We start from the raw sequence: 14,454 nt of genomic DNA, 5'->3' as shown, positions 1-14,454 counted from the left end.
CTTTTAAGAAACCAGGGGAGGCGATTCTCCCAACATGTTGAACCCGGCGTACCTCCCAATATTCCTGGAGAACAGCAGGAGAGACCCTTAACGGGGTTTGCGGCAAACGGATCATGATGGTCCCGACCCACGGTGCCCCCTCGCATATTTAAATTAGTCTTTAAACTCATTTAAATATGCTCAGCCTGTTGGAGGCCGGAGTTTCTCGGCTCCTGGGATTCACATCTTGGTGAGGGAGAAACATTCCTTTAGAGAAGAGCTTGTCCTCTATTGTTTGAACAAAAAATTCACAAGCAAACATAATTAATATGGTTTGCTGTTAGAACAGCCGAATGACAAACCATCTGTTGTGATAATTACATATAAAGTCCACATAAAAGGTTAGACAGGAAATTATTTCTGAAGGCACAGCCATATGCTAATGTTTGAATAAGAAAATGACCAATCGAACTTAAAAAATATACAGTATAATCAGTTTATTGCTACCTTTTTGTAAGAGTCTTTAGTAATCCATGTCACTCTTGATCCAAGTGTAAATATGATAAATTGAGAAACAGCTAAGGAACTTTAAATTGTACAATCTAGAAAAAGTAAGATTAGGGAGAGCCTCATCAAGGATTACAAAGTATTAAATGGCATAGATTAGGCTATTAATTCAAATTACCAACCCTGTAGCAGGAGGGTCAGATAATCTAAATCAATTAAAAGTCGATTTTATATGATTTTCGATAACAATTTGGGGTCTGCAGCTGCTGACCTGTCACTTTCCAGAAGGATATTTCCTGGTATAAATAAATTGTGTGGTCAGTTAAATGTTCATTATTCTTGAGCATTTTTCTAGATTTCCGCATATTTGGTTTCTCTCCTTGTTACTTAGGCAATCTTAATTCGTTTTTTCTCTCTAATCCTGTGCTTCCCTTTTATTTGTTCTCTCCCGTCCTTGACATTTTTGAAATTTTACAGAGAGCAATATAAAGATTGGGACAAATACATTTGAAGTGGAAGAATCTATGTAAAAATGTTATATTAAGCTATGGATTGTTTTATCATCGTGGAAAAAATTGACATACAAATGTAAGAGGCTAGAAAAGTTGTTAATCAATTCATTTTTAAATTCATTCAAGAGTTGTGGGTTTCGCTGGCTATGCTAGCATTTACTGCTCGTCCATAATTACCCTTGAGAAAATGGAGTTGAGCTGCCGCCTTGAATCGCTGCAGTCCGTGGTGCAGGTAGACACACAGTTTTGTTAAGGATGGAGTTCCAGGAGTTTGACACAGTGACAATGTAGGTATGGCGATATATCTCCCAAGTCCGCATGGCAAGTGGCTTGGAGGTGGTGGTGTTCCCATGTGTCGGCTGCCTTTGTCCTTTTTTAATAATAATCTTCCTTAGTGTCACAAGTAGGTTTACATTAAAACTGCAATGAAGTTACTGTGAAAATCCCTGAGTCGCCACACTTGGGCGCCTGTTCAGGTACACTGAGGGAGAATTCAGAATGTCCAAATTACCGAACAGCACATCTTTTGAGTGGTCGTGGGTTTGGAAGCTGCTGTCTAAGGAGCCTTTATGAGTTCCTGCAGTGCATTGTGTAGATGGCACAAATTGCTGCTGCTGTGCGTTGGTGGTGGAGGGATTGAATGTGGATAGGGTGGCAATCAAGTGGGCAGCTTGGTCCTAAATGGTTTCAAGCTTCTTGAATGTTTTTGTACTTGTAGATGGTGACAGGAGTCAGGAGGTGAGCCACTTGCCGCAGGATCCTTAGCCTCTGATCTGCTGTTGTAGCCACAGTATTTATTTGGCTAGTCCAGTTCAGTTTCTAGTCAATGGTAACCCCTAAAATGTTAACAGTGGGCAATTCAATGATTGTAATGCCATTGAATATCAAAGACAGATGGTTAGACTTTCTCTTGTTGGAGATAGTCAATGTCTGGTACTGGTATGGCACAAATGTTTTGCCACTTATCAGTCAAAGCCTGGATATTGCCCAGGTCTTGATGCATGTGGACATGGACTACTTCAATATTTGAGGAGTCGAGAATGATGCCGAATGTTGTGCAGTCATCAGTGAACAACTCACCTCTAACCTTATAATGGAAGGAAGGTATTAATGAAGTAGCTGAAGATGTTTGGGCCTTGGACACTCCCCTCCCAACAACCACTATCATCTTCCTTTGTGGTAGGTATGACTCCATGATTCTAGGTTTGCTCGGGCTCCTTGATGCTACACTCTGTCAAATGTAAGAAGTCTTACAACACCAGGTTAAAGTCCAACAGGTTTGTTTTTGAATCATTAGCTTTCGGAGCATTGCTCCTTCCTCGGGTGAGAGTGTTCCTCAGTTCACCTGAGGAAGGAGCAGTGCTTCGAAAGCTAGTGATTCAAAAACAAACCTGTTGGATTTTAAGCTGGTGTTGTAAGATTTCTTACTGTGCTCTCCCCAGTCCAACGCCGGCATCTCCACATCATGGCTGCCAAATGTGGCCTTGATGCCAAGGACAGTCCTCTCTCCTCATGCCTGGAGTTCAAACCTTTTGTTCATGTTTGAACCAAGATTGTAATTAATAATAATCTTTATTATTATCACAAGTAGACTTACATTAACACTGCAATGAAGTTACTGCGGAAATCCCCGAGTCGCCTCCCTCCATGACTGTTCAGGTACACTGAGTAAGAATTCAGAATGTCCAAATTACCTAATAGCACTTCTTTTGGGACTTGTGGGAGGAAACAGGAGCACCTGGAGGTAACCCATGCAGACACGGGGAAAATGTACAGACTCCGCACAGACAGTGACCCAAGCCGGGAATTGAACCTGGGACATTGGCGCTGTGAAGCAACAGTGTTACCGTGCAGTCAGGAGCTAAGTTATCCTGGTGAAACTCAAACTAAGCATCAGTGAGCAGGTTATTGTTAAGCAAGTGTCACTTGATAGCACTGTTGCTGACCCCTTCCATCACTTGCTGATGACCAAGAGTAGACTGATGGGGCAGTAATTAGCTGGGTTGTTTTTGTCCTGCTTTTTTTTTAATAAACAATTTTATTGACTTATTTTTGGCATATAAAACAGCAACATTATACCGTAGTGTACAAAAAGCAAATAAGACACAATGCAAGCATTGTCTCCCCTCTCCCAAGGACCTGCCTAAGCAACCCCCTACTCTACGCTACTCTAACCCCCCCTCCCCCCTCCCCACACCCCTGCTGACGATTAAATCTCCGCGAAGAAGTCAACGAATGGCTGCCACCCTGACAGCGATCCTCTCAAGGTGAACTTAATTTCCTCCAGCCCGAGAAGCTTGCCATGTCCGAAAGCCATACTTCAGACTTCGAGGGCTTTGGGTCCCTCCATGCCAACAGTATTCATCGCCCGGCTACCAGGGAAGCAAAGGCCAAGACGTCGGCCTCTTTCTCCTCCTGGACTCCCGGGTCCTCCGAAACCCCAAAAATTGCCACCTCAGGACTCATTGCTACCTTAGTTTTCAATACCCGGGACATGATGTCCGCGAATCCCTGCCAGTACCCCCTTAGTTTAGGACACGCCCAGAACACGTGTACATGGTTCGCTGGTCCTCCGGCACATCCAGCACATTGCCCTCCAGCCCAAAGAATTTGCTCATCCGGGCCACCGTCATGTGGGCCCAATGTACGACCTTGAACTGGATCAGACTGAGCCTGGAACATGTTGCGGTCGTGTTTACTCTACTCAAAGCGTCTGTCCATATGCCGTCCTCTATCTTCACCCCCTCTCCCCCCCCCCCCCCCCCCCCGAGCTCCTCCTCCCACTAAAACTTCAGTTCTTCAGTCTGTGCCTCCTCTGCTCCCATTAGGTCTTTATAAATGTCGGAGACTCTCCCCCCTCCCACCTCTCCTCTGGAAACTACCCTGCCCTGGATCCCCCTTGGTGGGAGGCGTGGGAAGGATGGTACCAGTCTGCGTACGAAATCCCGCACCTCCAAGTACCTGAAATCATTCCCTCTCGCCAGCCCGAACTTCTCCTCCAACACCCTCATGCTCGGGAAGCTCCCTTCCAGGAACAGATCGCCCATCCTCGCAATCCCCACCCTCCGCCACAATTGGAACCCACCGTCCATATTCCCCGGGGCAAATCGGTGGTTACCGCAGATTGGGGACCAAACCGATGCTCTCACCTCCCCTGTATGCCTCCTCCACTGGCCCCAGATCCGGTAGAGCCGCCACCACTCTTGTGCTGGTGGAGTACCGTGCCGGCGAGAGCGGCAGAGGCCCCGTAACCAAAGCTGCCAAGCTGGTGCCCCTGCACGAAGAAGCCTCCATCCACTCCCACACCTCCCCCGTACCCACCATCCATTTCCTTACCATGGCTATGTTAGCTGCCCAGTAGTAGTTGCTAAAGTTTGGCAACGCCAGCCCCCCATCCCCTCGGTTCCTCTCGAGATCGCCTTCCTCACCCGTGGGGACTTTCCCGCCCAAACAAATCCCAGGATAATTTTATCTAGACTCTTAAAGAAAGACCGCGGAATGAAAATGGGGAGTCACTGAAATATGAACAAGAACCTCGGGAGAATCGACATCTTCACCGTCTGCATTCTCCCCGCCAATGACAGCGGGAGCGCATCCCATCTCTGAAACTCGTCCCTCACTTGCTCCAATAACTGGGACAAGTTTAGCTTATGCAACTTACCCCAGTCTTGCTCGACTTGTATCCCTAAATATCTGAAGCTTTCTCCTACCAGCCTGAACGGCAGCCCCCTCAGCCTACTCTCCTGACCTCTCGCCTGCACTACCCACATCTCGCTCTTTGCCATGTTCAATTTATATCCTGAGAACCGACCAAATTCCTTCAGGGTTTCCATGATTCCGTCCATCCCTGCCATTGGGTCTGACACGTATAACAGCAGGTCATCCGCGTATAACGAGACTTTATGTTCCACTGCGCCCCGGACCAGCCCTTTCCAGTCCCTTGAAGCTCTTAGAGCAATTGCCAGCGGTCTATAGCCAGCGCAAACAGCAGTGGGGAGAGGGGGCATCCCTGTCTAGTCCCGCGATGCAGTCTGAAGTAGTCAGATGTCGTCCTGTTCGTCCTCACACTAGCCTCTGGGGCCTGATATAGCAGCCTAACCCAGTCAATGAATCCCACCCCGAACCCAAAACGTCCCAGCACCTCTCATAAATAGTCCCACTCAACCCGGTCTAAAACCTTTTCGGCATCCATTGCTACCACTACCCCTGCCTCCCTGCTCTCCGGGGGCATCATAATCACATTGAGCAGCCTCCTTAAATTGGCCACCAGTTGCTTGCCCTTTACAAACCCGTTTGATCCTCCGCAATCACGTCCGGTACACAGTCCTCAATTCTAGACGCCAAGATCTTGGCCAGTAACTTAGCGTCTGCGTTAATCAGAGATCGGTCTATAGGACCCACATGCCTCCGGGTCTTTATACCGTTTCAGTATAAGTGAGATAGTGGCCTGCGACACGTCGGGGGTAAGGCCCCTCTGTCTCTTGCCTCAGGGTTGAACACCCTGACCAGCACCGGCCCCACTATCTTGGAAAACTTTTTATAAAACTCCACCGGGTATCCGTCCGGCCCCGGAGCTTTACCCGACTGCATGACCTTCAGGCCCCCCCAGAAATTCTTCGGTCCTGATCGGGGCCCCCAGCCCGTCTATCAACCCCCTACCTACTCTTGGGAAGGTCAGTCTGTCCAAAAGGCATCTCATCCCCTCCGGTCCAGTGGGGGGTTCCAATATGTACAGCTTGCTATAGCAGTTCCTAAACACCTTGTTCAGTCGTATATTGCGCCCTTTGCCCTTCTAAACTGCTCTACGACCTTCCCTGTAGACAACACCCCAAACTCGGTCTGCAGCCTCTGTCGTTTCCGAAGTAACTCTGGCCTCGGGGACTCCGCATAGCTCCTGTCCGTCCGTAAAATTTCCTTAACCAGTCAGTCCGTTTCTGCCCTGTCTGTCCTGTCCCTATGGGCTTGGATTGAAATCAGCTCCCCTCTCACCACTGCCTTCAGCGCCTCCCAGAGCACCGCTGCTGAGACGTCTCCAGTATCATTTACCTGCAGGTAATTATGCATGCATTTCCTCAGCCTCTCACACACCGCCCTGTCCGCCAGCAGCCCAACTTCCAGCCTCCATTGTGGGCGCTGAAAGCTATCTTTGCAAATCTGCAGATCAACCCAGTGCGGAGCATAGTCCAAGATGGTAATTGCCGAATATTCTGCACCCGTCATCCCTGTCAGCAAGTCCCTGCTCATGATAAAGAAATCGATTCGGGAATACACCTTGTGGACGTGAGAATAGAACAAAAACTCCTTCGCTGCCGGCGGACTAAATCTCCATGGGTCAGCTTCATTTGCTTCATGAACCCTCTCAGTTCCTTTGCCATCGCTGGCACCCTACCCGTTTTTGAACACGACCGGTCCAGGCCAGGATCAAGAACTGTGTTAACGTCCCCACCCATGATCAGTTTGCAAGAGTCCAAGTCAAGGATCTTCCCCAGCAACCTCTTAACAAAATCTATGTCATCCCAATTAGGGGCATATACATTGACCAGGACTACTCTCACCCCCTCGAGCTTACCCCTAAATGTAATAAATCTGTCAGCCCCGTCCACAACTGTGCCCTCCACCTCGAATTGGACCCGCTTGTTGATCAAGTTCGCAACTCCCCTGGTCTTAGTGTCGAGCCCCGAATGGAAGACCTGACTAATCTAGCCCTTCCTTAATCTGACCTGCTCAGCCACTTTCAGATGAGTCTTCTGTAACATGACTACGTCCGGCTTCAAAACCCGTAAATGCGCGAACACACGTGCCCTCTTGACTGGCCCGTTTAGCCCTCTAACATTCCAGGTGATCAGCCTGGTCAGAGGGCACCTGCCCCCCCCCCCCCCCCCCCCACCCTTTGCCGATCAGCCATCTCCTTTCTTTGGCCATCCCCCAAGCCATGTGTCGCGCTTCTTCTGGCCCGCCTCCTGGCCGCCTCCACCCCTGACCACCTCACTGTTACCATGCCCAATTTCCAACATCTTCAGCAGACCTATACCCCCCCCCCCCCCCCCCCCCCTCCCTCCCCACCTAGCAACACCACCCTATAACCTAACCCCTGACATAAACTAGCTAAATGAACACCCCCCACCTGGCTTCCGTTGACTAGCCCACCCAGCTAGCCTGGTGGCTCCCAACTCCGGCGCCAGCGAGTCTCTCGCCTATTGTTCTCTGGCTCCCCTCCCCCTGGCCCATCCACACCACTTCCCCAAATCAACCCTGCTTGCACAAATACTCTAAACAGGACAGAGCCAGTCCCAACAATAGTGCAATTTAAGTCATACAAAACGAAATATCAGGCACTGTCAACCCTTCCTATCCAACGCAGAAAGGGATCGCAAAAATTCCCCGCAAAACACCCTCCATATCCGACCCATTCTAACAATTCTCTTTTTCTAACAAAACTCAAACACAAAAGCGAAAAAGAGACATGAAGAGAAAAAAGACAAAAAGCACAAAGAACAAGATACAAAAGCATGGAAAAACATGTAGGCATCTCTCAGAAACAAGAGAGAAAGAATTCAAAGTTCCAACACACGTCCAAGAGTCCTCAGCTCTGGACCAGCCCTTGCCTCTTTGCAAAGTCCATCACCTCCTCGGGTTCCTCAAAATAATGGTCCTGGCCCTCGTGCGTAACCCACAGTTGCGTTGGATAGAGCAGCCCTAATTTCACCTGCTTATATAAAATCTCTTTAACTTGCCTGTAGCCTGCCCTCCTTCTGGCCACCTCTACGCTCAGGTCTTGGTAAACGCACAGGGTGCTATTGTCCCAGTTGCAGCTCCGCGTGCTCTTGGCCCATTGAAGAACCTGCTCCGTATCCAGGAACCTGTGCTTCGCCGCGGCTGCCTCACCTGCGCTCTATGTGCCCTGTCCACCTCCAGCGGGCGAGGGAACACCTCATTCCCCAGCAGCTTCTGGAACATATCTGCCACATACGCGGCAGCATCCAGCCCCTCGGCCCCCTCCGGGAGGCCAACGATTCTTAAATTCTGCCGGCGAGACCTGTTCTCCAGGCCCTCCAGCTTTTCCAGGAGCATTTTTTGTTGGTCTCTCAACCTTCAAATGACCATGTCCGCCACCGTTTGAAAGTCCACCTGCTCCTCCACCGTCTTCTCCAGCTCCTGGATGTTCTCAGCCTGGACATCCAGCCTTTTCTCCATTCAGTCAAACGATTTCTGGAGCGGTTCCAAATGATCACTTTTCAGTGCTAGGAAGTTCTCCTGCATAACCTGCAACAGGTGCTCCATGTCGGTTGAGCTGGCGGTGCCCGGATCTGGACATCGGCCATATTGGTTTCCCTCACAGCCTCCCCATTGCCCTTGCTTGTCCACTTCTTCAGCTGTTTGTGATCCTTCCTACCTCTTAGTTCCATACACCTCTGTATGGATTCAGTGCCTGAGTGCTATTACTTTCCAATCCAGCGCTTAAAAGCGCAAAAAAGTCGGGGGAAAAGGTCCAAAAGTCCGACCAGAGAGGGAGCCATCAAGTGTGCAACTTACTCCCTCATAGCTGCCAACAGAAGTCCCCGTTTTTGTCCTGCTTTTTGTGTACATAACATACCTGCAATTTTCCACGTTGCTGGGTAGATGTCAGTGTTGTAGCTGTACTAGAATGGTATAGCTAAGGGTGTGGCAAGTTCTAGAGCACAAGTCTTCAGTACTATTGCCAATATTGTCAGGGCCCATAACCGTTGCAGTATCCATTGCCTTCAGCCGTTTCTTGATTTCACGTGACATGAAATGAATTTGCTGAAGACTGGCATCTGTGATGCTGGGGGCTTATGGAGGAGGCTTGGATGGATCAACCACTTGACACTTCTGGCTGAAGATTGCTGTGCAACTGCTTTAACCTTGCCTTTTGTACTGATGTCCTGGGATCCCCATTTTAGAGGATGAGGATATTTGTGGAGCCTCATCCCCCCAGTGAGTTGTCTAATTGTCCGCCACCATTCATGACTGGTTGTGGCAAGATTGGAGAGCTTCGATTTGATCAGTTAGATGTGGAATCGCTTACTGCTTATGCTGTTTTATTATGAAACGTCGTCCTGTGTTGCTTCAGCAGGGTGACGCTTCATTTTTAGGCATGCCATCCTGCATTCTTCATTGAACCAGGGTTGATCCCCTGGCTTGCTGGTAATGCTAGAGTGGGGGATATGCCGGGCCATGAGGTTACAGTTTGTGATTGAATATAATTGTGCTTCTGCTGATGGCCCACAGCACTTCATGGTTTCCCAACCTTATGTTGCTAGATCTGTTCTAAATATATCCCATTTTGTACAGTGGTAATGCCACACAACACAATGGAGTGTATCCTCAATGTGAAGACGGGACTTGGTCTCCACAAGGACTCTGCAGTGGTCACTTTTACCAATACTGCCATGGACAAATGCATCTGGGGCAGCCAGGTTGGTGAGGGTGAGGTCAAGCACTTTTTCCCCTCCTGTTGGTTCCTGCACCAACTACCACAGATCCAATCTAGTAGCTATGTCTTTTAGCACTTGAGCGGCTCAGTCAGTAGTGATGCTACCGAGCCAGTCTTGGTGATGGACAGTGAAGTCCATCCGGAGTGGATGCTGTGCCTGTGCCATTCTCAGAGCCTCGTGCAAGTGATGATATTCAGTTTGGAGGAACACCGATTCATCAGCTGAGATGGGTGGTACGTGGTAATCAGGAGGTTTCTTTGCCCATGTGCGACCTAAACAAAAACTCAGTTACACCTCATTAGCAAGCTGCATCTTTTACAGAGATCTTTAACCGAGATATCTTTCGGAACAGTGATTTTTAAAGATTGCCATCTGTGATGACTTCCACCGGGACACCCTGAGGAGGAGGAAGGAATCACATGCCAGCGTTTCAATGCGCATGTGCTAGAAATAGCAGTCAGTTTCACGGGGCTATGATGGTAAATTCTGAAAGTTCTGCCAACATTACAAATGCGATAGCCAGGCCTTTACTGCCTAGACAGTTGTAAAATGTTTCTGTAAGCCGCTTTTTGGATTCAAGCATTAATAAAGAAACTTGCTGGGTGCTGTGACTATTATGTGGCAATTGCCTCATTCGATAATGCCCCTGTTAAATGCTTTGAGATGTTTTACTGCATCGAGGGTGCTCTATAAATACAAGTTACTGTTATTTCAAATATGCTGTAGGTACAGCACAGTAAGAGGTTAATGCAGTTACTAACTTCAATAACCTTCGTATAGCTGAACTCATTAATATGTATTTAATTGCTTTATGGTAAGAATTGAGATTATGTTCAAGTTAGCTGTTTAAATCTTTGTTTTTGAATTTTCTACAGGGGCATTGAGTGGGCAGGCCTGGCCAGTTTTCTTTCTTTTGCCACCTCAACACCAAACAACCTGGGTTTAGTACGGAATGAACTGCAGCTAGTTGATCTACCAACAGGTCAGGAGAACAGAAACGTTGCTTACATGATATTATGCACAGCTGAACTTTGTTGATGGGAGAACAGTTGCTTTTTGAATTATTTTCATAGGTTCGACAAGCTTAGCAGTTCTTTGACAAAATTACAGAATTGAAGGATCTCGATGTAGAAATGTCGTTGCTTAATAAGAGGTTATATGATCAGTTCCTTTTAGTTGCAGATGTAGCTTTTTAGGCCACAATAATTAATTATCCCTCCAGTATAGTGAATTTGTAGCAAAATTTCTCTGAAGTATTTTGAATTTACTCTTCTATGATTCGAGTTTTGTGTTTCTACTCATGAAGCTTTCCTGCCTCAGATTCATATTGTTCCTGTCCAGTGCCTCATGGATACAAAAAAGTGTAAGGGAGGGGACGATCAGTAGATGGAACCTAAATGCAGTTACATCAGGATGTATCTTTGTCCATTTGCAAATTATATATCCATGACTTCTTGTTCTACAGAAGGACCATTGAGACATACACGTAGTTTGTTGTCCATTCCATGCTTCATCCGACACTTCCTCCCCTCCCACTTCGTCCCTCCTTTTCTGTGCCTCACTCCTTTTCCCCTCACTCTTCACCAACTCTAAATTTCTTTTTTCACTTCACCATTCTCATATCCGCCCGTCCTTTTCTTCTTTCCTACTGTTTCTCCTCCTTTCTCTTCCAACTGCACTTTCACTTCCCCTCCCCCTCTCTCCATCTGCCTGGTTCCAATTATCACACCAGCCTTCAAATGCCAAATGCTTGGCCTGAATACTTCACTGGTCTTAACTGCACGTGCGAAACTCCACTGGAGATTGACTCACCTAGAATCATAGAATCCCTACTGTGCAGAAGGAGGCAATTCGGCTCATCGGCTCTGCACCGACCCTCTGAAAGAGCACCCGAACCAGACTCTCGTCCTCTCCCTGTAAACCCACCTAACCTGCACAACCCTGGATGCTGAGGGATAATTTTGAATGGCCAATCCACCTAACCTACACATCTTTGAACTGTGGGAGGAAACCGGAGCACCCGGAGGACCACCAAGTGGTCACACAGCTATTGGGAGAAAGTGCAAACTCCACACAGTCACCCAAGACTGGAATTGAACCCGGGTCCCTGGCGCTGTGAGGCAGCAGTGCTAACCACTATAACAGCGTGCCGTCCTGTTCAAAGAATGATGACTACAGTTAGATCCAAGGAGTCTCTTTCTTTGTTTAAGTTGCATTCAAATCCGGCCAATTTGTACAATTAGATATTGAACTGCAGAGAGATGCTGGAAATGCCTTTTTTAATGTTCTGTTTCCTGTGTTGTGCTAGAGAATACATACTGCAAGCAATGTTGGAGCCTCAACTTATGTTTAGTTCAGACGTAGCAGTATAATTTCTTTAACTGTGGTATTAATCATTTTAATCAAGTGAGTTCTCATTTTTAATGTGCAGAACAGCCTTGCAGAGAGAAAATTAAATGTCAATCGAATATATTTGAAGTAATCTGGAATGGTCTTCACCATAGAAGAAAATACTTTAACTACTGTGTCCATGAAATATATTTTATCGATATTTCAGTAGGTTAATGTCGTAGAAATCTATTAAGCCTTGTTGTATTGCAACATTCATAATGCTTATAATGTGCTTTCAGATTTACAGAGCTATTGTAACTTAATGGATTTTTTGTGTTTGGGTAGAAAATGGGAAGTTGTCCAATTTGTAAAACATTTTTTCATATTCCAGAAAAGTTATTGTAACTTTATGGATTTTTCTGTATTTAGATTAAAGTGGGAGGTTTTCCAACGTGCAAGCTATTTTTCATATTACAGAGAAGGTTTTTTTGTTTTAATTCAGAAGTTACAGTCAAAGCGTTATAAGGGGCATACAGGATAGTAGAGTTGATGCCACAAATATGTCAGATGTGATCTTACCAAATGGCAAACTGAATGGCCTATTCTGCTCTTAATTCCTATGTGTATGCATATATGTTTCTAGAATGGTTATTCTAATGGTGTAGTTGGAAGTCTTCTATTTAATTATGTTGCATATTAATTTATCTTCAAACTACCCAGTATGATTTCACATTCTTTCCTATCCAAAGTTTGGTGCACACTCGGATCATTTCCCGTTTTCATCTGTTCTGGGCGATAGGCAGGGATTCATAAAGCAAGAATAAAACTTCTGCCTAAAATGGTACAGCAACAGCCATGTTTGAAGATCGTTGTGGGTTTAATTTAAAACATACCATAATTAACATAACTGAAACTTGAGGGCTCATATGGTATCTTGCAACATTTCTAAACTGTTTTTTAAAACACTAGCAATTGGCAAAAACGTATTAATAATTCATTATACCAATTTAAGCACAAATTTTGTTGCATTTGCCTAGCAGCGCTGCTAGATGCAGCTATGAACTTGGAAGCAACACCACTGTTTCAAAAGGAGCAGTGAACTGCGTAAATAGCCACCTTTAGTTTTAAAGCCTGTTCTTATTTCTGAGCATATAGCAATGGCAATTTTTACTTAGCTTTGCACAAAAAGTCAATAGCCTCTTGGAAGCTTTGACTTTCAGCAGCTGTTGTTTTCTATATTGCTGCCAGTGCTGTAGGATTTACCCTTTGTGTAAATGGGTGCTTTTCAAAGTGCTGATAGCAATACAAAACTGCTCCAAATATCAGGGACTCAATAAGTTAAAGCGCAAGGAGTGATTTTTAAAAATACGATTCTATGCATATATACATGTTCTTATGTACTAAATCTACTAGTAGGAATTACTATTGATGTAAGCGACTTCTGGTGGTGGCGATGCAGTGAGCAGTCATGTACAAGGTGGCTCTCGTTTAGCGACATGCTTTTGGCCATTGTCACCTAATTTACAGGGTGTAATTCTTGGGAAAAAAAATAGAATAGTAATTTACCTGTCTCTTGGTGTGGGATGTCTGCAGGGGGTAAAACCAGGCAGAAGTCTAACAAAAGTTGCCCACCAGATTCGGCTGTCCCTTGTGGTGAGGCGAAATAAAAAATGCTGGAGCTCTTCGGATCATCAACGCCTTCCCTATGGGCAACTGAGTAAAAATGGAGTTCCTACTGGAGGAGTTCCAAAAACAAAGGCAATCGATGGTAGAGGATCTTTCCAAGGCGATTGAGATAGCAGTGCCCCCCCCCCCTTCAGGTTACTTTGGAGAGGGTAGAACTTTGGAGGTGCAGGGCGTGAAGATCCTGGAGGTGGAAGAAGCGGCTTCATACATAAAAACATACATAGAAAATAGAAGCAGGAGGAATTCATTCGGCCTTCAGGCCTGCTCTGCCATTCATTAAAATCATGGCCGATCATCAAGTCCATTACCCTAACCTCCCCCACACCCTACCCCCCATATCCCTTGATTCCTTTTGCCCCAAGTGCTGAATCTAATTCCTTCTTGAAATTACACAATGGACCACATCGACCAGATTGACGTTTTGAAGCTGAGGTAGCGTTAATGGTGGTGGCCCAAAAGGTTTTGAAGGCCAAGGTTTATGATCCAAGAGAACCAGTCCAGGCGCCAAGATTTGCGGATTGTCGGACTACCGGAGGGAATCTAAGGCACAAGTGCCACAGAATTTGTGACGAAGATGTTCAGAAGTCCTCCTGAGGTGGACTGGCACCACCGGTCACTAAGACAGAAGCCAAAATTTGGGGATGCACCGTGGTTGGTCATAGTTCGCCTTCATAGTATCCTTGATAAAGAGCGGATCTTAAAATGGGCGAAGGCCACGTGGGAAATTTATTGGGAAGGGCACTGCATTCGAATTTACCAGGACATCGGGTCAGAACTGGGTTCGACAAGGCCAAGCAGGCGCTTTACAAAAAAATAGGGTACGATTCGGAATGGTGTACCCAGCTCGGTTGTGGGTCACTTTTGTAAACAAGGAACATTATTTCAACATGCTGGAGGGGGCAAATTACTTTGTGAGGAGGAACGGACTAGGAGAGACTTGATTGTTTAGCACAGGGCTAAACCGCTGGCTTTGAAAGCAGACC

At 46.4% G+C, this 14,454-nt stretch overlaps 1 protein-coding gene across 1 annotated transcript in view; it reads left to right on the top strand.

The window, feature by feature from the left end:
- The window catches only part of wdr11 (WD repeat domain 11), a 158,852-nt gene that overhangs the window by 78,981 nt on the left and 65,417 nt on the right, over positions 1 to 14,454 (top strand). Inside the window, exon 12 of the mRNA XM_072479339.1 lies at positions 10,330 to 10,436. Within this exon, the coding sequence (XP_072335440.1) occupies positions 10,330 to 10,436 (107 nt within the window). The remainder of the gene's footprint in view (positions 1 to 10,329; positions 10,437 to 14,454) is intronic.

Source organism: Scyliorhinus torazame, chromosome 16 (genome assembly GCF_047496885.1).
Source record: "Scyliorhinus torazame isolate Kashiwa2021f chromosome 16, sScyTor2.1, whole genome shotgun sequence".
NCBI classification, from domain to species: Eukaryota; Metazoa; Chordata; class Chondrichthyes; order Carcharhiniformes; family Scyliorhinidae; genus Scyliorhinus; species Scyliorhinus torazame.
The sequence above is the reverse complement of the archived record's forward strand: the minus strand, read 5'-3'. Positions and strand labels throughout refer to the sequence as shown.